At 37.6% G+C, this 26,314-nt stretch overlaps 1 protein-coding gene across 11 annotated transcripts in view; it reads left to right on the forward strand.

The window, feature by feature from the left end:
- LOC105219969 (uncharacterized) overlaps positions 1–26,314 on the forward strand; it is an 833,969-nt gene that overhangs the window by 307,603 nt on the left and 500,052 nt on the right. For 9 of the 11 annotated variants that reach the window (XM_054225503.1, XM_054225502.1, XM_054225506.1 and 6 more), the window contains exons 6-8: positions 3,711–3,811; positions 3,869–4,436; positions 4,498–4,602. The exons of 1 other annotated variant lie outside the window; for it this stretch is intronic. In XM_054225503.1, coding sequence (XP_054081478.1) covers positions 3,711–3,811; positions 3,869–4,436; positions 4,498–4,602 — 774 coding nt within the window. The remainder of the gene's footprint in view (positions 1–3,710; positions 3,812–3,868; positions 4,437–4,497; positions 4,603–26,314) is intronic. One more of the 11 variants, XM_054225500.1, reaches the window with a different exon arrangement.

Here is a 26,314-nt window from a genome sequence, read left to right on the forward strand (position 1 = left end):
TAATCAGAAATACAATTCAGCAATATCATGCAAATAAGCAATATCATTTGTTGCTCAATAAAGTTCATTTCCCAAACTTCAACAACAACACATTTCGTCGGCACTTAACCAGAGCGGAAGCCGTTCCGCCGCAATGTACGTCGTTTCTCGATCAAACTGAGGATTGCTATGTTATCATTATTGAGTATATCGAAATAAGTACTAGTAAGTAAGAATTCGTACGTAAGTTTATAGTAAATAAGCAAAATTTTGAATAAAAAGAAATTTATTCAATAAAGAAATTGAGTTCAACTTTGCGTGTTATTCATTCTACTGTGGCGACCATTAACTTGTATGTATGTAATCGGTTAAAAACTGTATATTTGATTATATCCGAATCGATAATAGTGACGTTGGAAATCCCCAGTGAAACCAGATCCCGCTGTATTTTTATTCGCTGAACTATGACAATGTCAATGTGTGGACTTTACTTTTGAATTCCCTACAAAGTAGCACCTGTTCGCAAGGGTGATCCCGCGCTAGATTTCAAGGCTGACATTGTTCGTGTTGTTTATGCTGGTTCCAAGGTATACGAAATTATTATTATTATTATCCGCTGTGTTTTTGAGCACCGTGAGGTAAGGCCGTCGTCGGCAGGTACTCACGTTAATATTGGCTTTAGATGTCCACAGTGATGTGGGAGCCCCGACGCAAATGCGCTAACTGTCAGGAGATATTTATCTTGTCCTCATTAACCACCAAACCCATTCGCTTCGCTTGCTTATCCAGTTCAGAAAAAGCAGAACTAACGGCGCGGTTGTTGCTTCCGATGATATCAATATCATCGGCGTACGCCAGCAGCTGTACACTCTTATGGAAGATTGTACCTTCACTATTTAGCTCTGCAGCTCGTATTATTTTTTTCCAGCATCAAGTTAAAGAAGTCACACGATAGTGAGTCACCTTGTCTGAAACCTCGTTTGGTATCGAACGGATCGGGGATCCCAAATTCAGACCTCGCGGCATAGAGGCAACTTCTTTTCATGCTGTCGAAAGCAGCTTTAAAATTGACAAGGAATGGTGCGAATGGATTCTCTTTTCACGGGTCTTTTCCAAAATTTAGCCCATGGTGAACATCTGATCAGTTATTGATTTTCCAGGTCTAAAGCTACACTGATAAGATTCAATCAGTTCTTTGACGGTGGGCTTTAGTCTTTCACACAGTACGCTCGATATTTACGAGGCTTATCCCACGGTAATTGGCACAGATTTTAGGATCTCCCTTTTAATGCTTTGAGATTGCTCTGCTTCCTTCCGACCATATTCTGCAAAGAAGCTGATGCATGCACCTTATCAGTTCTTCACCGCCGTATTTGAATAGCTCGGCCGGTAATCAAGCGGCCCCAGCCGCTTTGTTGTTCTTCCAGCGGGTAATTGCTATTCGAATTTATTCATGATCGGGTAATAGAACATTTGTTTCATCGATTGAGGAATCCGGCTCGCCATCTCCTGGTGTTGTACTTTCACTGCCATTCAGCAGGTCGGAGAAGTGTTCCCTCCATAATCCCAGTATGCCCTGGACATCGGTTACCAGATTACCACCTTGGTCTCTACATGAGAATGCTCGGGTCTTGAAACGTTCGTTAAGTCGCCTAATTTTTTCATAAAATTTTCGAGCCTTACCTCTGTCGGCCAACTCTCAAGCTCTTCATACTGACGTATTTTGGCCTCTTTCTTTTTTGTCTGCAAATACGGTCCGCTTCCTTCTTCAGCTCTCGGTATCTATCCCATCCCGCACGTGTTGTGGTCGTTTCGGCTGCAGCGGTAGTTCCTTTATACCGAGATGCTGATGAGTGCTCTCAGAGAGCAAGAGTGCAAGTTGAGTAGAGTAGTTCTTGGCTGTCTGTTGCGATTGCAGCTTTTCGACGTCGAACCTTCCTTGTGTTTGTTGACTTGCGTTCTTTGCTGCACAGAGGCGGGTGCGTATCTTCGCTGCAACCAGATAATGGTTCGAGTCAAGATTTCGTCCTCGAAGCGTTCGCACGTCTAAAACACTGGAGACATGTCTTCCGTCTATCACAACATGATCGATTTGGTTACGCGTGCTTCGATCAGGAGACAGCCATGTTGCATGATGCATTTTCTTGTGTTGCAATCTGGAGATACCATATTTCGGGCCCCAGCGAAGTCTCTCAGCATCCGGCCGTTTGGCGATGTTTCGTCATGGAAGCTGAATTTTCCGACTGTTGTGCCAAAGACGCCTTCTTTACCCACCCTAGCGTTGAAATCGCCAAGCACAATTTTGACATCGCTCGGGCAGCGATCGTAGGTGCGTTGTAGGCGCTCAGAGAAAGTATCTTTGGCCACATCGTCCTTCTCTTTCATCGGGGCGTGGGCGCATATAAGCGATATGTTGAAGAACCTCGCTTTTATGTGGATTGTGAGTAGAAGTTCATCCACAGGGGTGAGTTCCAGGACTCGGCGACGGAGTCTCTCCCACCACAAATCCAACACCAAAATTTGCGCTCCTTTATAAGGCCGCTGTAGTATATGTCACAAGGACCCACCTTCTTTCTTTTATCGCACTTATTTGAGCCCGGACATTCCAGGTGCATGCCATCATCAAAAGGGGGGGTCCGAGGCTTTCTTCGATTTTTCATTGGTACTTCGTTTTTATGTGGTGGGTCCCAAAACCTACGCACAACCACAAAGCGGATTCGCCTTATCACTTTACCTCGCCACCAAAAGGCTGTTTAGGTAGCCCAGAGGATACTTGGTCTAAAACCGGAAATCGTGAGCTACTTGAACCATGTGGACAAGAAGTGTTTTCGGACACTCCCATGTTAATGACAATCAAAAACTTTCCTCACTTACGTGAACTTCTATACATGATTCCATCCTCCTAATATAATTTCATCTCACCCCTTGTTTTCGGCCGCTTAGCTGATGGCTTAGCCTCTTCAGCTGACCTTTGCCTTTTAGTAACACCTTCTGGCGGTTCCAAGCTAAAGTTGGGTAAAACCGCTTTTGCACACTCCAAGGTTTTCTGGAGCTCTTTTGTGAGCTCCTCCTTTGTTGGTGGGTGCAGGTGCGCTCTTCGTAGAATATATGCAGCGCGTTTCCTCTCTGCATACTTCGCCTTCGAATGCTGTGATATTGAAGAGCAACAAACACTCAACAATGGAATAGTATTGAGCACAATTCACTTTCGTAACACATTTCTATTTGTAACGCTTTACAGAGTAGCCTCCCTGATTGTGGTTTGCGACAAATGCGATGCGTGAGTGGCATCCCTACTAAAAATAATCTCACATTGTTGCAATTTTGTCGTGAAATAATACATGTACATGTAAAAATGAACAATAAATACCCTACATTAGCGGGATTAAATGAGTACAACGATTTTATAAGCTTTATAACTTCCCTTCTCTCACTAGCAGAGAAAGCGTGCGTATCAACATCTTATATAATTAGCTCTTTTTTCAAAATAGGGTCCGCCATATTGGTTTTCTGAGTTTATCCCAAAACCATAAGGCCCATATATGTAGTAAGACCCCCAGGTCATGACAAAACAATTTTTTTTTGTGTGGCTGTGTAATTAATATCACAAATTTCACTTCATTTTTATTTATCGTCTGGTTAGTGCTATTTTCTGAATCAATAACGCTATCCCATAGATACTTAGTTTTTTTAATGAGTTAACAAAGACCATAATATTAAAATATTTTCAGATCCGGAATATTTTCAAAGAACATGAACCCTCATTTATCCGAAGATATTTCTATGACAGAGAAAAATACACCCGATTTTAACAATTTTTATGAAGATTATTGTAAGAAATTTAAACCTGTTCTGTAATAAGGTACTAATAACATTTTATACGCAAAAGTATTCCCACAAATAGGCACAAAAATCCATATAAAATTTCAAAATCAACAACTGCCTGGATGTATGCAAAAATTCGAGAGAACTATTCGAGATCCTCATCATAAGTATAATGATAAACAAGGCATTATAGAATCCATTGAACCACATGATGTACAAACTGAAAAAATATTAATAAATTTATTAAAAGAAACGGAATATCCTTTGTTAGTGAAGACCAATCCCTTTCCAGTGCTTTCTGACTTTTCGAAAGAAAAAGCGTATATTAAAACAATTATTGAAAACTCTAAACAAAAGAAAAGTTTGACACACAACGCCTTAAAATTAAGAAGCAAATTCAATGACAACAATTACGATACTATTGAATATCCAATATTAACATCAGGCTCAAAGTCTCGGCATATAGAAGGAGATGAACAACCTTGTTCTTCATGTGGTGGCAAGAATAAGAAACCTCCCACAAAAACAGACAGCAATGTAATGACCAGAAATAAAAAATGTAACTGCAAGGTATATCAAAACGAATGCTTATGTACTTCGAAGAAAATTCCACGCTCAATACATGATACTTGGTAAGTTTTAAGTAAAATTTGAAGTGATTTCAGTAAGATCCAGTTACTTACCAATCATCAGGTATTCAGTATTCAATATGAGTGCGCCCTTGCCGTTCCTAACAACGAAAGTGAGAATATTCCGCAAGAGGAGAAATATTTGGTTCAAAACTGCCCCATCAATAACGTAAGATATTTACATTTTTAAACAAATAAATAATGATCTTATTAATGACCGACCGATTCCCAATTCTTGGTCGATGCCGATCAAGGCAAGTTTGGATTTTCACATACATTCACAACATACACACGTTGGCTGCCAATATATCACCGGTGACACACGCCTAGTTCCCTACAATTTAGAGGCTAAGGTCCTTAAAAATGTATAAGCTTATTTTAAAAGAAAAAATATTTTATTCCATAGTGAAACACAAAGTTTACAAATAATACTAATACTATACTATTCATTTCGGACATTATGCGCAATATGTGGCTACTAGTTTGGCCTTCTTTCTTTTAGCAGACGTTTGTAGTTTTCAGCTCGAAATTGCTCTCTCCGCAACGATGTCTTTTTCGCTTTCCGTCCTTTGTTGCCTCCACTGATGTCATTAAAAGCCCCTTGCCTTGAGGACGTGTTCGTATTGAAGCGCCAGCTCTTCCACTTAAGCACCTAATTATATTTTACCGAAAGTCAGATATTTTCATATTGAAATTATTTTGGTTGTATAAAATATACTGTACGGCGTATATTCGTACATACGACATCGTATCACATCGAACGGAACGTATTAGAACATAAAAAGAACTTTTATGAAACCAGCGAATAGTTTTGCAGAGAGGGCTGAAGTAACTTGATTTTTGATCTGCCAAATCCATTTTTGCGCGAATATCCTGGTATTCTTGAATACTGTCATCACTTCATGTATAACTGCTGGAATCTGGAATGTTCGAATCTCCCCAGTAACACTAGAAGTTTCTGCTGATTCCAGCATGTGACATATTTCTTCGGAATTTATAATTTCATTACTTCACTAATTTTTAACAGAACTTTTGCAACCAACTGATCGCTATGAACTATGGATTTACACCAGTGATCGGCAGCCCATTGCCCGCGGAGCGCTCTCTGAGCGCACACTGAGTGCACGTGTGAAACACACGTACTTGCAATCATTGTTACACCATAGAATAGATGTGAGGTCAGTTGCTTGCTGACTTCACAGCGAGCAAGACGTGTGGTATGGATTGTACTCATGCATGTATCAACACAAAATACAATGTTTTTATATATTATTTGATTTCTATTTTGATTATTAATTTCTTTTATTATTTTTGAAAGTCAGTTCATATATACACAACTATTAATTTTCCAACTTCATTCGCCATTTAATATGTTAATAATAATTAATAATTGTGTTGTTAATTCGAAGTTGTACTACCGACTTTTTTTTTGCAAAAATTGATTGACACTATAAAAACGATTGTTAGGAAAACAGTATTGGTCCTAATTTCACTAGTTCTAAGAAAGTTCGGGACCAGTAGAACATACCCTTGGTCAGTTGAGTAGCTCTCAACACGCATACACTCTCACAAAATAAATTGTTTGATTGTATAAGTTTGCCGACCACTGATTTACACTGATTTACGTTTTCGAATTGTGATCACAGCTTAAACACGAAACACGACTTTTATTCCTTAAAACAATATAAGCAGAGAACCTAAATAGCACGAACACAAAAGGCACAAACAAGCAACACTTGTTCATGATCACGATGCAATATACTGATGCAATGCACAGTAGTTGGCCATGTATAAATACATACCATAAATACTTCTAGTTGTGATATCGTTATGAAATTTTCACCAAAAATAAATATTTTAAATATCTTGTAAAAAAATGGCCAGATGGGGCGACTATATTCTATAACTTCCATAGGAACGATCGATAATTTTGTTATTTTTGTTTTAAACTTTTACATTATATTGTAATAACAGTGAAATTAATATAAAAAGAAAAGTTTAAAAATTGAATTTTGGACAGATTTTGAACTAAAAAACTTACTTTTATGGTAAAATTTCCGCCATACACTGACTCAAAAAATAGTTGTAATAAAGACGTGTGGAAATTTTTCAACAAAATCGACTTCAAAATTCGAGATAAACCCGCTTAATGCTTTACATTCTCGAAATTTTAATCACATCGATTTCATAATTTTGGATAATATTTTAATATTGTACGATTTAATAAGACAAAAAACTTTCAAATTTTGATTCCCACGTAATCGCTTAATTCCCCAAATGGTCCAAATAAGCGTGATTCCTGTAATTGAACAAACTGTTCATATAAACAGGATTCTTTTAATTGAACAAATTGTTCAATTAAGCAAGTATCTGTTAATTGATTCCGGTTAATTGCAAAATTTCGGCAAATTTTGATGTGCAATTAAGCGAAAAGTACTGTATCTGCAAACTTAATATCTAATAAGGAAATGTTTTTTTAGATGAAAATTAAATTCAAAAGAAACTGAAATCAAGAAACACAATTTTTAAAAATTATAAAAATAATATGTTAAACCCAATAAATATAACGGAAAAAACACTTTTAGAGTGTTTGCAGTAATAGCTAAGTCGGAATTCATTATCCAGCCTTTTATTCATAATTTAATTTTGTGTCAATTCATATGCATCAGCTAATGGATGCCAACTTCGTACAACACTACATGTGTGTCATTATGCTGGCACATGGTTTCTTGAGCTTTTATTGCTCCTGACAAATTATTTGCAATTATCTATTGATGTGCAGAAAGACTGCCATTAATCCGCATTCGCTTTCCGAACAGCTTTTGTTTTCTTGCTGGTGTTCGGGTTTTTTTGAGATTGCTGTTCCAACACGGAGGAGACTTCATCTTTTTCTCTTATCTATTATCGCTAGTTCTTTTGTTACTAACCTAGTATATTTGTCCCACCAAGTTTTTCTAGGTTTTTGCAGAGTATCCAGGAGTGATCCGACATTCTTAGGTTGCTATTGAGAATGAATTGTAATTTCTACTGACCTCTGCTGTTTATGTAGCTTCCCCATACAGTGTGTCTCGCGTTAGTTAAGGAACACATCGTTGACCCAAAATTCTTATCAACTAAACATACATAATAAACATAAACATATACAAATATCAAATATCAATAGTTAAACATGCTTATCACCTCAACAAACATCACTATCGGTTAGACGAACCACAGCGGCACATCGGCTAATCTTTATCAGGAAAATAGTAAAAACATCTTTATCAGGAAAACAATAGAAACATCCTTATCAAGAATGCAGCAGTACATCCCAATCAGCAAACCACAACTATATAAGTAGTCTTAAGTCTATTATAAGCATCGTTTGTAAGAAGAGGGAGTTGTAAGAAGACGGTTCATTAATAAAAATGTTAAAATAAAAAAAAAAATCATAACATTATTAACTGGGGGCTCAAACCGGTCAATTAAGCCGTTTTTTACTCTACAGTAATGAAAGAGTAAAATAGACAAAAAATTCCACGGGAAATAAGATTTCCAACACTAAATGTTAGAAAAAAGTGCTAAAATAATTAACAAAAAAACAGAAGTATAGATCCTGAAATAGCGGACAATACATCACTAAGTATAGATCCTGAAAAAGCGGACAATACATCACTAATTAACTAGCAAACCTGGACGCACTAAAAAAACTTCGTAAGTCAATAAAAAAACAAACATTTGACGACAACAGACAAATAAAACCGCAAAACGAAATGGAAGAACAAATGGCTCAAATGCATGCACAAATGGCGTCACTGATGTCATCTCTGCAGCAGCAACAAGAAGAACTGAAACAACGACTATTAGCAATGGAACAAAAACATATTCCAGAAGTCACACCATTCATCGAACTTGAGGACATCAAACTCAACGTCCTCGATCCAAAAGAAATTGATTTGGAACTTTTCAAATCACTGCCTAAATTTGATGGCAGTCAGGCAGCATACAGATCATGGAGGTCACAAGTATGGACATTCATGGAAGCCATAAAAAACTTTAGCCATCATCCAAAGTACTACAGCGCTCTCGGAATCATAAGGACGAAGATCGTAGGACAAGCGGCTGATATTTTGACAAATCACAATACGAAGATGAATTTTTACTCCATTATCAACCGATTGGACTATACCTTTGCCGATCAATGTCCCCTATACGTTTTATTGGATGAAATGAAAAAAATTACACAAGGAAGGAAATCCCTAGCAGAATTCCATAGCAATGTGTCCAAAGCGCTCATTTTAGCACTGTCCAAAATTTAGATGTCTAATAAACATAATAGTATGGATATGAAGGACTATGCTAACCAAGAAGCAGTCAGGACATTCATTCTGGGCTTGAATTCAAAATACACAAGTGGAACGTTGTATGGCAACAATCCAAACAACTTGGAGGCAGCGTATGCAATAGCTTGTACCATCCATCATGACAACGCAAACCAGCAATTCGAGATACAATCTACTCCACCGAGATACAACCAAAATCCTCGCTTTCAACCCACACAACGTCACCAACAATTTGTGTCACAAAACAAGACAGAATATGATGATCCATCAAGACACAACTACAAGACCAACTATAATCCTCAATTCAACCATAACCAATCTGCATATCGTCACCAGCAGCAATATTGAGCAAATGACAGGATGCAGCAAATTAACAATCAACCTCAACAATGGCAACCTGCACTAGTTCCAATGGACATAGACAGCTCCAGACAATTTGTAAGTACAACAAGAAATATCGTAGTAAATCGTAGCTATAATAATAGACATAATACGAACAAAGGAAATAAGGAATTTAGCAATGGAAATGCGACCCACAAAATAAATCAAACCAAAAGGGAAGAAGATTTAGAATCTGTAGACTACTCGAAATATGAAGAACAATATGAATCAGGGAGCACTTTTTTAGGCGAATAAACGGGCTGAACTGCATTCAAACAATATGTGGCCTAACAGGCACGCTCGTTAACTTATTAGTAGATACAGGATCAACAAACAATTATATAAATAAAATTTGTAACATAGGGAAATCAATTAAAGTTAAACCATTTAAAACTAAAACATTGCACGGTTATTCCGTCATAGATTCTAAAAAAGTAATCACGATGTACGGCCATCATTTAACCTTTTTTGAAATAAATGAGCTTAACGAATTCGACATGATTCTTGGGGAACAAGGATTACGTCAAATGAAAGCAGAAATAAATTTATTCAATTATAGCCTAAAGTACCAAAAATAGATACTTTCAAAAAATGAACAAACAATTAACTATACTATTAATAATGAACAATTCAAAGACCAGGTAGACAAACTCATGAAAAGAAATAATTGTATTAGTGAAACATTTCCCTTCACAACCACCATTCAAGCATCAATTAGGACAGAATCAGAAGATCCGATATGGACAAAACAATATCCATATCCTATGGCTGATCACGACTTTGTCAGGAAAGAGATTGAGAAACTGTTAAATGACAGTATAATTCAACCAAGCAAAAGCCCATATAACTCACCTATATGGACTGTTCCAAAAATGGGCACCGATGACCAAGGTAGACCCAAGAAACGATTGGTTGTTGACTTCCAAAAAATTAACGCTCATACGATTACTGACAGATATCCTATACCAGACATTAATATGACAATACAAAATTTGGGAAAAGCAAAATTTTTTTCCACAATTGATTTGGAATCTGGGTTTCACCAAATCTTAATTAAACAATCTGATCGAGAAAAGACATGCTGTTTCTGTCAACGGTGCAAAGTATGAATTTATTAGGATGCCATTCGGTCTAAAGAATGCTCCATCCATATTTCAACGATGCGTCGACGACATTCTTATGGAATACATTGGTAAATTTGCATATGTCTATATTGATGACGTATTAATATATTCTTCCACACCAGAAGAACATATGGAACACATTAAAATAATAATTAACGCATTACATAATGCAAACATGACGATTTCTGACGAAAAGTCAACCTTTTTTCAAGATTCAGTCGAATACCTTGGGCATATCATAAAACATAACAAAATAACAGTTGATCCTAAGAAAATCGATACTATAAAAAACTACCCTCAACCAAAAAATTTAAAAGAACTAAGATCTTTCCTAGGACTTGCCAGTTATTACAGGAAATTTGTGAAAGATTTTGCTAAACTCACGAAGACACTAACAATTCATTTAAGAGGAGAGTTAGGAATGGTAAAAAAATATCAAAGCGCTAAAGTACTCATAAATCTGGATGATGCTGCAATAGAAGCTTTAAATAAAATAAAAAACGCATTGCAAGAACAGGTTGAACTTTTCCAACCAGATTTCTCCAAACCATTTAGTTTAACAACAGATGCAAGTAATTTTGCTATTGGAGCAGTTTTATCACAAAACCGTCAGCCGATTGCATTCATCTCACGTACATTGAATTTAACGGAACAAAACTATAGCACCAATGAAAAGGAACTATTAGCAATAGTATGGTCCCTACAAAAACTCAGAAACTATTTGTACGGTATAGCAGACATTACCATTTATACACACCATCAATCATTAATATTTTCTATTTCCGAAAGAAATCCCAACTCAAAATTAAAAGGTGGAAAAATTTGATTGAAGAATATGGTGCAATATTAGTTTACAAACCAGGACACCAAAATGTCGTAGCCGATGCTCTTTCCAGGCAACAAATTAATACTAACACTAGTTGTTCAGACCATTCACAAAAAGTTCATCAAACGATATTATTAAAAAAGTTAAACAACCTCTTAATTCATTTAAAAATCAAATAATACTATCGCAAGATAATGAAAGAAATGAAATAATCACCCAAACAATATTTCCTTGTCAACGTAGACATACAATATATTTCAAAGACACAGCAGATTTATTAACTAAACTAAAAGACACAATAACGCTAAATATTACTAATGCATTGAAAATAGATGACGAAATAATTTTCCATTTAAAAAATCAAATCGTTGCGGCTTTCCCAAACTATACTTTTGTATTAGCTCAAAATCAGCTTATTGATGTCACTTCTAGAAACGAGCAAATTGAAATAATTACATAAGTACACAAACGTGCCCATAGAAATTACAAAAATAATACCCAGTAAATACTATTAACTCATTTCTGGCCTAACATTAAAGAAATGTGTAAAAAAAAAACAATAGACGGCGAGATATGTCTACGAACGACAACCAAATAGACAACCTATAGGAAAAACACCAATTCCAACACAAACAGGAGAGTACATTCAAATGGACATATTCCATATCAATAACACGCAGTATCTCACCTCTATAGATAGGTACTCTAAATATTGTTTCTTACGAAAACTAGACACAAAGATAAACTGTCATGAATACATAGAAGAAGTACTAACACAAGTGTACCCGAACGCCAAATATCTCATGACTGATAACGAAAGTGTATTTAACGAAAACACTGCAAGATGCGTATACAATCGACTACATATTACACACGTAATAACACCAGTGCATCACTCAACTTCCAACGCTCAAGTCGAACGGTTGCACGGTACAATCATCGAGCTCTGTCAGAGTTTAGCCGCCCAAAATAGTTCCGCGCCGGGTGAAGAAATATTTAATGCTGTTCCCCAATATAATCGAACAATACACTCCTCTACAGGATACAAACCTGAAAAATTTTTTTTTAATCGTGAAAAATATCCCGACATCAAAAATACACTTGAAGTAAAACAATATAAACTACTTCAATATCATAATAAAAATAGGCAAATTATAACATACCAACCAGGCGATATAATATACAGTCGAACAGACCGCCGCACAGTGGGGCCAATGGAGATCATTTCTCGGATTAATTAACTGGAGCTTTATTTTTATAATTTTTGATTATTTTATATTTTATTCAAATCCAGTTAGTCACAACAAATAGTTTTTAAGAAGATTTGGATGCAGCTGTAATATTAAAATAATGGTTTACTATATATGACTATAGAATTGAAGCAATTCCAAAAAGTTCTTATTTAATATCGATGTCATCTGTATCTAAACTCTCATTGTAATAATTGTCACCTTCACTAACATCATCATCGTCATCGTCGACGTCATCATCATCATCATCATTATCATCATCATCAACATCTTCACTATCATCATCGCTATTTCCATACTCATCACTTATAATTAAATCGACGGCCTCTTCTGGTAAATTTTGCAAGTTCTTTTTTGGCAATCTTCGCATGCTTGAAATTATTGGATCTGAGGTTAAAAAAAAAGAATTGAGAATATCTTGATTAGACTTTTCGCGGCTGCACTTTCTTGAATGGAATTCCCGATATTTTTTAAAATCTTTATTGCGAGCTTCTTGTGCTTCTTCTGATAATTGGCCAATAGGCAAAAGTGCGTTATCAATAATTTCAGGTCCGTGTATAAAGTATTTGTGCAAAGTCGGGGGCATGTTGTACCACGGATACAACTTAACAAAAAGTTTTGCTGTTTTACGTGAAAAAAATCAAAATTTTTTGTTGTTTATTTCATACCCACTAGATACCACAATTAAAAGAATGTGCATTTGCTTTATCAAATTTAAATTTATAGAGGTTATTTCAGCAGACTTTTCTGCATTTAAAAAAAAAACGTCTGGCGGTATTACCATCATTTGTGTTTCCAAAGCCAGGTTTTGGTTGGTCCACTATTAATCCTAAAGTTTCTTTAAATTGCTTCTGAATTTTTCGCTTCGTCTCAGAAACGATTTGATTTTCTGAATCGGTTCTAGCTTGCCATTTCTGTATCGGCAATTTGTATGAAATATGTAGGAGGCTTTCAAAAAATCTAATCCTGCCGTGAAGAATAGATAAGCCAAATTTCAAGTTTTCTACATTTACAGGTCTTTCGATCATGTCTTCTATTATATTGTTAAAATCCTTAGTAGTTGCCCCACATAAATAGCACTTTTGTGTTGATGTAGTTCCAGTTAAAGCATTGCACACCTTCCCATCAATCATTGTCAAAATTAATTTGTGATCCACATATACAACTTTGTCATTAACTAGTATAATTGTACAAATTAAATTCTTAATTTCTTGTTCTACCCTTTCCTTTTCCGTAATCGCCACAGATTTGGTTTCCTTCACAAATTCAATTTTTAGGGGCCTACAAAATCTAGTTGATGATGGTCGAGGATTTTTCCAAATTACTTGTTCAGCCAACATAAGTTTTAGAGGCACAATTGTAGTTAAAAATACGGAGGAATCGATACCATCACATCCATGAAAAGCTTGCTTGTACGAACTGTGACCAGAGCTTCCATCAAATCCCCATTTAGTATACAGTTGGAGTTTTTGGTTAATTAACGAGTCAATACGGTTTTCATGAATTTGTATTAATCGTTCTGCTGTGTGGTTTAATAGTGCTTGTAAACTTACTTCAGCGGAAGTTTCGCTTATTGTAATGTACCGATAATCTGGATAGCACTTTTTTTTCTCGTTTTGTATAATTTTATATGACGGAAACTTATCTGGAGCAGATTGTCTAACAACAAAAAACGCATAAAATTTGCAAAATCTCATCGGTTCTTTATTTGAAACGTTAGATTGGTTCATGACATTTACTTTTTGAAGATAATTTCATTTAAATGTTGACCGCGGCTGCGTCTTAGGTGGTCCATTCGGAAAGTCCAATTTTGGGCAACTTTTTCGAGCATTTCGGCCGGAATAGCCCGAATTTCTTCGGAAATGTTGTCTTCCAAAGCTGGAATAGTTGCTGGCTTATTTCTGTAGACTTTAGACTTGACGTAGCCCCACAAAAAATAGTCTAAAGGCGTTAAATCGCATGATCTTGGTGGCCAACTTACGGGTCCATTTCTTGAGATGAATTGTTCTCCGAAGTTTTCCCTCAAAATGGCCATAGAATCGCGAGCTGTGTGGCATGTAGCGCCATCTTGTTGAAACCACATGTCAACCAAGTTCAGTTCTTCCATTTTTGGCAACAAAAAGTTTGTTAGCATCGAACGATAGCGATCGCCATTCACCGTAACGTTGCGTCCAACAGCATCTTTGAAAAAATACGGTCCAATGATTCCACCAGCGTACAAACCACACCAAACAGTGCATTTTTCGGGATGCATGGGCAGTTCTTGAACGGCTTCTGGTTGCTCTTCACCCCAAATGCGGCAATTTTGCTTATTTACGTAGCCATTCAACCAGAAATGAGCCTCATCGCTGAACAAAATTTGTCGATAAAAAAGCGGATTTTCTGCCAACTTTTCTAGGGCCCATTCACTGAAAATTCGACGTTGTGGCAGATCGTTCGGCTTCAGTTCTTGCACGAGCTGTATTTTATACGGTTTTACACCAAGATCTTTGCGTAAAATCTTCCATGTGGTCGAATAACACAAACCCAATTGCTGCGAACGGCGACGAATCGACATTTCACGGTCTTCAGCCACACTCTCAGAAACAGACGCAATATTCTCTTCTGTACGCACTGTACGCATTCGTGTGGTTGGTTTAATGTCCAATAAAGTAAACTGAGTGCGAAACTTGGTCACAATCGCATTAATTGTTTGCTCACTTGGTCGATTATGTAGACCATAAATCGGACGTAAAGCACGAAACACATTTCGAACCGAACACTGATTTTGGTAATAAAATTCAATGATTTGCAAGCGTTGCTCGTTAGTAAGTCTATTCATGATGAAATGTCAAAGCATACTGAGCATCTTTCTCTTTGACACCATGTCTGAAATCCCACGTGATCTGTCAAATACTAATGCATGAAAATCCTAACCTCAAAAAAATCACCCGTTATATTGTTAAAATCCTTAGTAGTTGCCCCACATAAATAGCACTTTTGTGTTGATGTAGTTCCAGTTAAAGCATTGCACACCTTCCCATCAATCATTGTCAAAATTAATTTGTGATCCACATATACAACTTTGTCATTAACTAGTATAATTGTATAAATTAAATTCTTAATTTCTTGTTCTACCCTTTCCTTTTCCGTAATCGCCACAGATTTGGTTTCCTTCACAAATTCAATTTTTAGGGGCCTACAAAATCTAGTTGATGATGGTCGAGGATTTTTCCAAATTACTTGTTCAGCCAACATAAGTTTTAGAGGCACAATTGTAGTTAAAAATACGGAGGAATCGATACCATCACATCCATGAAAAGCTTGCTTGTACGAACTGTGACCAGAGCTTCCATCAAATCCCCATTTAGTATACAGTTGGAGTTTTTGGTTAATTAACGAGTCAATACGGTTTTCATGAATTTGTATTAATCGTTCTGCTGTGTGGTTTAATAGTGCTTGTAAACTTACTTCAGCGGAAGTTTCGCTTATTGTAATGCACCGATAATCTGGATAGCACTTTTTTTTCTCGTTTTGTATAATTTTATATGACGGAAACTTATCTGGAGCAGATTGTCTAACAACATTGTATTGGTAGCGAGATAGCTTAGCTTCTACGAAGACAGCTAGAGCTTTAAGATTTGACATTTTTGTACTGACTACAGGTTTCTTTAAACTTTCGTTAAACCTTTTGGCTGTTGATGGTGAAAAATGTACGATACTACGTATCGCTTTTGATTTTTCTACGGAGCCGGTTGTTCTTAATTTAGTTTCTGCTGCATGAAGTAAAACTGGTAACTCTGTGGTATCTCTTAAAAATTTAGTTTTTTTTTTAATTTAGACGAATCACTAGAGTCATTAAATGAAATTTCTTTTCGACCTCTTTTACATGCTTGACCTAGTGGAAACCCAATTGACGATTGTAGCCAATTCTTATTAATATCAGATAGAAATCTATCTTCCCTTCTATGGGCCTTATTCCATTTTTTCTTAAACTCAAATACAAATTTTTTTATTCGTTCATTGAAAATTTGAGAGTTGTCTTCAGAATAACCAGTACGTTTTTTTAGCTCTTCTTTTAAATGCATGATTTTATCATCCATTGTCCTACAGCTGACACAATTGAAAATATTGTACAAGCTGAGGCGAGTAAAAAAAACGACGTTTGAGCATGTTCCTGCAAAATTTAATCACATGACTCTTAAAATATGGTATATTAAAACAAAACGAAAAATAAAAATATAAAATAACAACAACAAAAGCAACGAAACTCCAACAATATAAACAACAACAGTAAATGTAACAACAAAAACAACAACAAAACCGTTAGGCGCACAAGCTACAGTCCAGAAGCAAATTTAATTTATAAATTGCATACGGAATATTATTACAAATGCGAGGATATCTTCTGAGGCGCACTGATGCGCAACCTAAATTTCTCTAAAATAACATTTAATTGTTCAGGCTTTCCAATGGTGTTTAAATCTTATCTGAACTCAATTGAACTACCAACTTTTTGTCTACTTAAACTAAGAAAATTAATTTTTTTTTGGACTCCATATATATAATCTCAAAAAAACATACTTTTGCAATTATAACTTTACACACAATTTAGCAAACTAGTTCAATTATTACCTGAGTTTGATGGTTCCATGGTAAAGTTTTACAAACTTTTAGAATTACTTTACAAAAACACAATTTACGTACAAAAGATCTGCGGCTTTAAAAAACAAAAAATTAGATTTTTGTTTCACAAATATCAAGTTTGTAGCTTCACTACGTAAGCACTATTACGTATTTGACATTTATTTTTTTGCTTACTGATGTAGAATTTTGTGTACTTTAAGCAAGTATACTTAGTTTTGAAGGATCTTCATATATTTTTTTTTAATTAATCCGAGAAATGATCTCCATTGGCCCCACTGTGCGCCGTAACAAAATTGCTGCGGAATACAACAAACACAAGGTAAAAGAAGACCGTGGGGACACGATCTTAACAGAGAGGGGGAAAATCATGCATAAAGACAGCATACGTAAACAAAGCACACAATGCAACCCGCAAATATAGGACTAATAATATTTTCTTGTGTAATTTCATTCGGAAATTCCGATAAAATTACAGATCTCACGAACAAAAAATATGTACTTACTGAAACAGATGCAGTATACACTTACAATTATTCTGCTTATCTTTACCACGTGACGAACATATCTAAAATATTAGCACCCTACGAGAGCTTAATGAAAAACCAATATAATTCGAAGGAATACCATGTAGATAACATACTTTCAAGAAAAATAGAAACTCTTAAAGCTCAACTGCTACCATCTGCACATCGTACAAAACGTGCCATTAATTTTTTAGGTTCAGTTTTAAAATTTATAACAGGAACACCAGATCACGATGATCTAATAGAGATAAAGACAGGACTCAATCAACTCATTGATAATAATAATCAACAACAGCAAATTAATTCTCGATTCGAAAAGATTTTAGAAACAATAGATCCACAATCACTAACCGATGATTTAGTTATTACTGAAGTATATAAAGAATTAGAAACGATCACAAACACAATCAATTTTGCAAAAACAGGCAGTTTTTATTCAGGAACACTTAATATTAAAGAAGTAGAAGAAATCATAAAAAACGAAATTTATGATATTCCAATAATAAATATATTAGAATATTCCGATGTTGACATATGTATATTTAATAACGCCATTATTACAATTTATAAGTACCCAATAATAAAAAATAAATGCGAAATGTATAATTTAACACCATTAGCTTTCAAACACGGAAAATATGAACTTAAGAAAAGAGTTGCAAAATGCAATAACGAATTTACTAACATATCAAATTGTAAAAATTATATAGGAACAAATATTTGCAAAGAAGAGCCGAAAGACAATTGTACTATCCGATTATTAATTAAACAAAAGGCTCTATGTAAGGTAATTCAAGAAAATAATCCTTCAATACAAATCTTGGATCACGGTAATATAATATTAGATAACGAACATATATGGAATGGATTAAAAATAAATGGTCCACATTTAATTCAATATAATGATAATACCATCATAGACAATAAGATTTATATAAATCACGAGCAAGAAATAAAAGATATAATACACGCTCATCAAAATGACCAAGTAGAAATATTGAATAATTAAATTTAAATTCCAATTCAATAATATTCAACAAATGTATAAGTTTTTAATACCAATAGAAGAACATCCCATAAGATTTACTCTGCATTGTATCTTAATAATCATAATTCTAATTTTAATTATATACATATGCATAAAATTATACGCATGCCAACAATTACGCGAGAAAACAAAACGCCGCAAAAACTTCGAACAAACATACAACATCGAACTTCAGCGAATTACCCAGACGTCTTGAAATGGGGACATTTCATTTTCAACACAGGGGAGAGTTAAGGAACACATCGCTCACCCAAAATTCTTATCAACTAAACATACATAATAAACATAAACATATACAAATATCAAATATCAATAGTTAAACATGCTTATCACCTCAACAAACATCACTATCGGTTAGACGAACCACAGCGGCACATCGGCTAATCTTTATCAGGAAAATAGTAAAAACATCTTTATCAGGAAAACAATAGAAACATCCTTATCAAGAATGCAGCAGTACATCCCTATCAGCAAACCACAACTATATAAGTAGTCTCAAGTCTATTATAAGCATCGTTGTAAGAAGAGGGAGTTGTAAGAAGACGGTTCATTAATAAAAATGTTAAAATAAAAAAAAAAATCATAACATTATTAACTCGTTGGCGTTACACCCAATTAGGTCTTCTCTTTTGTTGTCTTCTATTAGCCTGATTAGAGATTCCGGTGGTACGACCCGTTCATTGGCCATATAGGCTGATGTCAGCAAGAAGTCTTCCCTTTTGTTCCACCATTACCACTGCGTTATCAGCTGTACTATAATTTAGGAATGAACTTATATATTTTATTATAAGAATACATGCTTTAGGTTTACCTTCCGTATGTTTGTAGAATATACTTTAGTTACTGCTGTTTAACCCTTTGAATATATCGTCCTTAACCCAGGGCTCCTGGTTTATACAGATGCCGATGCACCTCTCACTTAATAGGGCTACCAGATGTGCTGTAGCACTTTTTAAATGGTGCAGGTTTATCTGCACGCGCCTAACATGCTTGGTCATTGCTTGAATCTTTGATGACGATATCTCTTAACAACTGGTTGGGTTTGTAGACATCTTCTGTGTCGTCTTTATCAACCGCTTTGTCCCCTTGAAATATCTTCATTCTGGCATTGCGGATACCGAATCTCCTCGCATATTGCCACTAGTATCGGTATGATCGCTTTATTTGCCTTTTCTTCTTTTATGAGCTGTCAGTTATCTATACCAGGTACAGACTTATTTTGCAGCTTGATACATTGCAGAAGTTTTTCGCCCAGTTCCTCAAGAGGGGCAACCTCCAGAATTCCTCTTCGGCATATCCATAGCGGGTAATAGCCTAACCTTTGTATTCCTCCACTATATGTTTTTGGCGTTTGAGATCCTCTTAATCAATAGGGTTGCCTCCGCCTGGTCCTTGGCTACCTTACCTAAGATAAAGACTGCCCTTTGGTACCGGCTCTTCCACACTTGATTTTGGATTTTTTTCCTCTTTTTCTTTTGGATTACTCCTTTCGCCTCCAGTATACTTTGATTGGAACTCACGGTTGCATTGTAGGTGGAGGGTTCTAGGGTTATGTTATGGAAACATTGGTAGGTTCCTACTAGTTTTTCCCCGGTCACTACCGGCGTACATCCGGTGGAACTCTTTTTCGTCTCCTGACTGGAGTCGAGAAGAGTGTCTTCGTCTGATTCCGTGACAAGTTCCGGATTCCGATAAGTAGTAGTCATTGTCCTTGATGTTGTAGCGTTGGTCGTCAAAGTATCCATTTTTGTTGTTTCTGTTTTGTATTTTTGTATCTTCTTCCACGTTTTAGGCCCACGAGTAGGCCGGAAAGAGTTGATCACCCGTCAGCAGGGCTAAAAACTACTCTGTTAAACAACAATCGCATCATAAATTGTTTTAATGCACTTGCTTTTTCCCTTCGCAACGAAAGCACTCTGTATTATATTTGAGAGTTTCTAACGCAACAAATAAAAAATAAGGTTTCCATACATATTTGTATATTATATTTACTAAACAAATTTCTTTAAATTCCAAAAATAAGAAACATTAAATGGGAAAAAGAAAATATAAGTTGAAAAATTAGTACTAAAAATGCAAATATTATATAGATATTACCTAGTGTGGCCAATAAAAACGTTATATTTTAATCATCATTTTACATAATGTAATAATACTTGTATAATAAATATGTAATAATCGCTAGAAATTTTAATATTTATCTAAAGACTAAGGGAATATAATTTATATCAGTGAGGAAAGTTTCTAATTGCCATTCACTTGGGAGTGGCCAGGAACGTTTCTTTTGCATATGACTCAAGCAGCTCACGTCTTCCGTCTATACTCCGGGTAGCTCACAGACATCCGTTTGGAGGCGAGCTAAAGAAAGAAGGCGAAGCCCGATTCTGCGGTTGTGCGTAGGTGGGGCCCACCACATAAAAAAACATCCCCAATGAAAGACCAAACAGAGCTTCAGACGAGAAATCCCACTTTTGATGACGACCCCAGCAAACGTTTTAAGGATCATGATTTAAGGGCAAGCACCTGGATTGTCCGGACCCTTAATGGGTCTGCCCAACTGATTGATGTCGTCATACATCTAAAGGCTGTCATCATTCATCCAAGAAGTGGCGATTTTAATGCGGGAGCCGAAACAATTGGTCTACGGCAATTACAAAAATCCAGTTGGTACGATGAAAATTGTCGTTCCGCAGTGAAAAGAAGACAGATTGTCTACCTCGCAGAGTTGCGATCGACCACAACACGTTCGAAATGGGATAGAAATCGAGAGCAGAAGAGGGAAACGAGACTCATTTGCAGACGTAAAAAGAAAGAGGCCGAAATGCATGAGTATGAAATGCTGGCCGACATGGGTAATTCTCGAATATTTTATGAAAAGATGAGGCGATTTACAGAAGGTTTCATGAAGGGACCAAGGAGGTAGTCTGGTAACGGATGTCCAGAGTATACTGGGATTATGGAGGGAAGACTTCTCCGACCTGCAGTGAAAGTACAACACCAGGAGATGGCGAACCCGATTCCCCAATCGATGACGATGAAATATATGTTCCATTACGCCCCAACGGAAGAGTAGGACGATGTGACCAAAGATACTTTCTATGAGCGCCTAGAACGCACCTACGAGCGCTGCCCCCGTCACGTTGTCAAAATCGTGCTTGGCGATTTCAACGCTAGGGTGGGTAAAGAAGGAAGGTGGTAGGAAAATTCAGTCTCCATGACGAAACATCGCCAAATGGCCTGAGGCTGATCGACTTCGCTGGGGCCCGAAATATGGTTGTCTGTAGTACCAGATTCCAAACACAAGGAAGGTTCGAAGTCGAAAAACTGCAATCACAACCGACAGCCGAACGATTTTCTACTCGACTTGCACTCCTGCTCTCGGAGAGCACTCATTATCATCTCAATATTAGAGAGCTGTGGAACGGTATCTCAAACTCATTGCATACCGCTGGAGCCGGAACAATTGGTATTCGGCAACGATAAAAAACCAGTTGGTACGATGAAAATTGTCGTTCCTCAGTGGAGAGAAAACAAACTGCCTTCCTCGCAACTTGTGATCGACCACAACACGTTCGGGGTGGGATAGATATCGAGAACTGAAGAGGGAAGCGAGACGCATAAGCAGACGTAAAAAGAAAGTGGCCGAAATGTGTGAGTATGAAAAGCTTGAAAAGCTGGCCGACATGTAACGCTCGAAAATTTTATGAAAAAATGAAGCGACTTAACGAAGGTTTCAAGACCGGAGCATCCTCATGTAGGGACCGAGGAGGTAATCTGGTAACGGATGTCCAGAGCATACTGGGATTATGGAGGGAACACTTCGCCGACCTGCTCAATGGCAGTGAAAGTACAACACCAGGAGATGGCGAACCCGATTCCCCAATCGATGACGATGGAATAGATGTTCCATTACCCGACCATGAAGAAATTCGAATAGCAATTACCCGCTTGAAGAACAACAAAGTGGCGGGGGCCGATAGATTACCGGCCGAGCTATTCAAATACGGCGGCGAAGAACTGATAAGGTGCTTGCATGAGCTTCTTTGTAGAATATGGTCGGAAGAAAGCATGCCTGACGGTATGATCGCTTTATTTGCCTTTTCTTCTTTTATGAGCTGTCAGTTATCTATACCAGGTACAGACTTATTTTGCAGCTTGATACATTGCAGAAGTTTTTCGCCCAGTTCCTCAAGAGGGGCAACCTCCAGAATTCCTCTTCGGCATATCCATAGCGGGTAATAGCCTAACCTTTGTATTCCTCCACTATATGTTTTTGGCGTTTGAGATCCTCTTAATCAATAGGGTTGCCTCCGCCTGGTCCTTGGCTACCTTACCTAAGATAAAGACTGCCCTTTGGTACCGGCTCTTCCACACTTGATTTTGGATTTTTTTCCTCTTTTTCTTTTGGATTACTCCTTTCGCCTCCAGTATACTTTGATTGGAACTCACGGTTGCATTGTAGGTGGAGGGTTCTAGGGTTATGTTATGGAAACATTGGTAGGTTCCTACTAGTTTTTCCCCGGTCACTACCGGCGTACATCCGGTGGAACTCTTTTTCGTCTCCTGACTGGAGTCGAGAAGAGTGTCTTCGTCTGATTCCGTGACAAGTTCCGGATTCCGATAAGTAGTAGTCATTGTCCTTGATGTTGTAGCGTTGGTCGTCAAAGTATCCATTTTTGTTGTTTCTGTTTTGTATTTTTGTATCTTCTTCCACGTTTTAGGCCCACGAGTAGGCCGGAAAGAGTTGATCACCCGTCAGCAGGGCTAAAAACTACTCTGTTAAACAACAATCGCATCATAAATTGTTTTAATGCACTTGCTTTTTCAAATTTCTTTAAATTCCAAAAATAAGAAACATTAAATGGGAAAAAGAAAATATAAGTTGAAAAATTAGTACTAAAAATGCAATATTATATAGATATTACCTAGTGTGGCCAATAAAAACGTTATATTTTAATCATCATTTTACATAATGTAATAATACTTGTATAATAAATATGTAATAATCGCTAGATATTTTAATATTTATCTAAAGACTAAGGGAATATAATTTATATCAGTGAGGAAAGTTTCTAATTGCCATTCACTTGGGAGTGGCCAGGAACGTTTCTTTTGCATATGACTCAAGCAGCTCACGTCTTCCGTCTATACTCTGGGTAGCTCACAGACATCCGTTTGGAGGCGAGCTAAAGAAAGAAGGCGAAGCCCGATTCTGCGGTTGTGCGTAGGTGGGGCCCACCACATAAAAAAACATCCCCAATGAAAGACCAAACAGAGCTTCAGACGAGAAATCCCACTTTTGATGACGACCCCAGCAAACGTTTTAAGGATCATGATTTAAGGGCAAGCACCTGGATTGTCCGGACCCTTAATGGGTCTGCCCAACTGATTGATGTCGTCATACATCTAAAGGCTGGCATCATTCATCCAAGAAGTGGCGATTTTAATGCGGGAGCCGAAACAATTGGTCTACGGCAATTACAAAAATCCAGTTGGTACGATGAAAATTGTCGTTCCGCAGTGAAAAGAAGACAGATTGTCTACCTCGCAGAGTTGCGATCGACCACAACACGTTCGAAATGGGATAGAAATCGAGAGCAGAAGAGGGAAACGAGACTCATTTGCAGACGTAAAAAGAAAGAGGCCGAAATGCATGAGTATGAAATGCTGGCCGACATGGGTAATTCTCGAATATTTTATGAAAAGATGAGGCGATTTACAGAAGGTTTCATGAAGGGACCAAGGAGGTAGTCTGGTAACGGATGTCCAGAGCATACTGGGATTATGGAGGGAAGACTTCTCCGACCTGCAGTGAAAGTACAACACCAGGAGATGGCGAACCCGATTCCCCAATCGATGACGATGAAATATATGTTCCATTACGCCCCAACGGAAGAGTAGGACGATGTGACCAAAGATACTTTCTATGAGCGCCTAGAACGCACCTACGAGCGCTGCCCCCGTCACGTTGTCAAAATCGTGCTTGGCGATTTCAACGCTAGGGTGGGTAAAGAAGGAAGGTGGTAGGAAAATTCAGTCTCCATGACGAAACATCGCCAAATGGCCTGAGGCTGATCGACTTCGCTGGGGCCCGAAATATGGTTGTCTGTAGTACCAGATTCCAAACACAAGGAAGGTTCGAAGTCGAAAAACTGCAATCACAACCGACAGCCGAACGATTTTCTACTCGACTTGCACTCCTGCTCTCGGAGAGCACTCATTATCATCTCAATATTAGAGAGCTGCGGAACGGTATCTCAAACTCATTGCATACCGCTGGAGCCGGAACAATTGGTATTCGGCAACGATAAAAAACCAGTTGGTACGATGAAAATTGTCGTTCCTCAGTGGAGAGAAAACAAACTGCCTTCCTCGCAACTTGTGATCGACCACAACACGTTCGGGGTGGGATAGATATCGAGAACTGAAGAGGGAAGCGAGACGCATAAGCAGACGTAAAAAGAAAGTGGCCGAAATGTGTGAGTATGAAAAGCTTGAAAAGCTGGCCGACATGTAACGCTCGAAAATTTTATGAAAAAATGAAGCGACTTAACGAAGGTTTCAAGACCGGAGCATCCTCATGTAGGGACCGAGGAGGTAATCTGGTAACGGATGTCCAGAGCATACTGGGATTATGGAGGGAACACTTCGCCGACCTGCTCAATGGCAGTGAAAGTACAACACCAGGAGATGGCGAACCCGATTCCCCAATCGATGACGATGGAATAGATTTTCCATTACCCAACCATGAAGAAATTCGAATAGCAATTACCCGCTTGAAGAACAACAAAGTGGCGGGGGCCGATAGATTACCGGCCGAGCTATTCAAATACGGCGGCGAAGAACTGATAAGGTGCTTGCATGAGCTTCTTTGTAGAATATGGTCGGAAGAAAGCATGCCTGACGATTGGAATCTTAGAGTGCTCTGCCCAATCCATAAGAAGGGAGACCCCACAATCTGCGCCAATTACCGTGGGATCAGCCTCCTAAATATCGCATACAAGGTTCTATCGAGCGTACTGTGTGAAAGACTAAAGCCCACCGTCAACAAACTGATTGGACCTTATCAGTGTGGCTTTAGACCTGGAAAATCGACAACTGACCAGATATTCACCATGCGCCAAATTTTTGGAGAAGACCCGTGAAAAGAGGATCGACACACACCATCTTTTAATCGATTTTAAAGCTGACTTTGATAGCACGAAAAGGAGCTGCCTCTATGTCGCGATGTCTGAATTTGGTATCCCTACAAAACTAATACGGCTATGTTAACTGTCGTTGAGCAGCACCAAAAGCTCCGTCAGAATCGGGAAGGACCTCTCCGAGCCGTCGTCGATTGGGGAATCGGGTTCGCCATCTCCTGGTGTTGTACTTTCACTGCCATTCAGCAAGCTGGAGAAGTGTTCCCTCCACAAACTCAGTATACTCTGGTCATCAATAACTAGATCACCTCTGGGGGTCCTACAGGAGTGTGCTCCGGTCTTGAAACTTTCAGTTAGTCGCCGGATCTTTTCGTAAAAATTTCGAGCATTACCCCTGTCGGCCAGCTTGTCAAGCTCTTCATACTCACGCATTTCGGCCTCTTTCTGTTTTTGTCTGCAAATGCATCTCGCTTCCCTCTTCAGCTCTCGGTATCTTTCCCATCCCGCTCGTGTTGCGTTCGATCGCAGAATTGCGAGGTAGGCATTCTGTATTCTCTCCACTGCGGGACGACAATCCTCATAATACCAGCTGTTTTTTTTTTTATTTTTCCGAAAGCCAATGGTTTCGGTTGCAGCTG

The sequence above is a fragment of the Zeugodacus cucurbitae genome, chromosome 2 (genome assembly GCF_028554725.1).
Source record: "Zeugodacus cucurbitae isolate PBARC_wt_2022May chromosome 2, idZeuCucr1.2, whole genome shotgun sequence".
Classification (NCBI taxonomy): Eukaryota; Metazoa; Arthropoda; class Insecta; order Diptera; family Tephritidae; genus Zeugodacus; species Zeugodacus cucurbitae.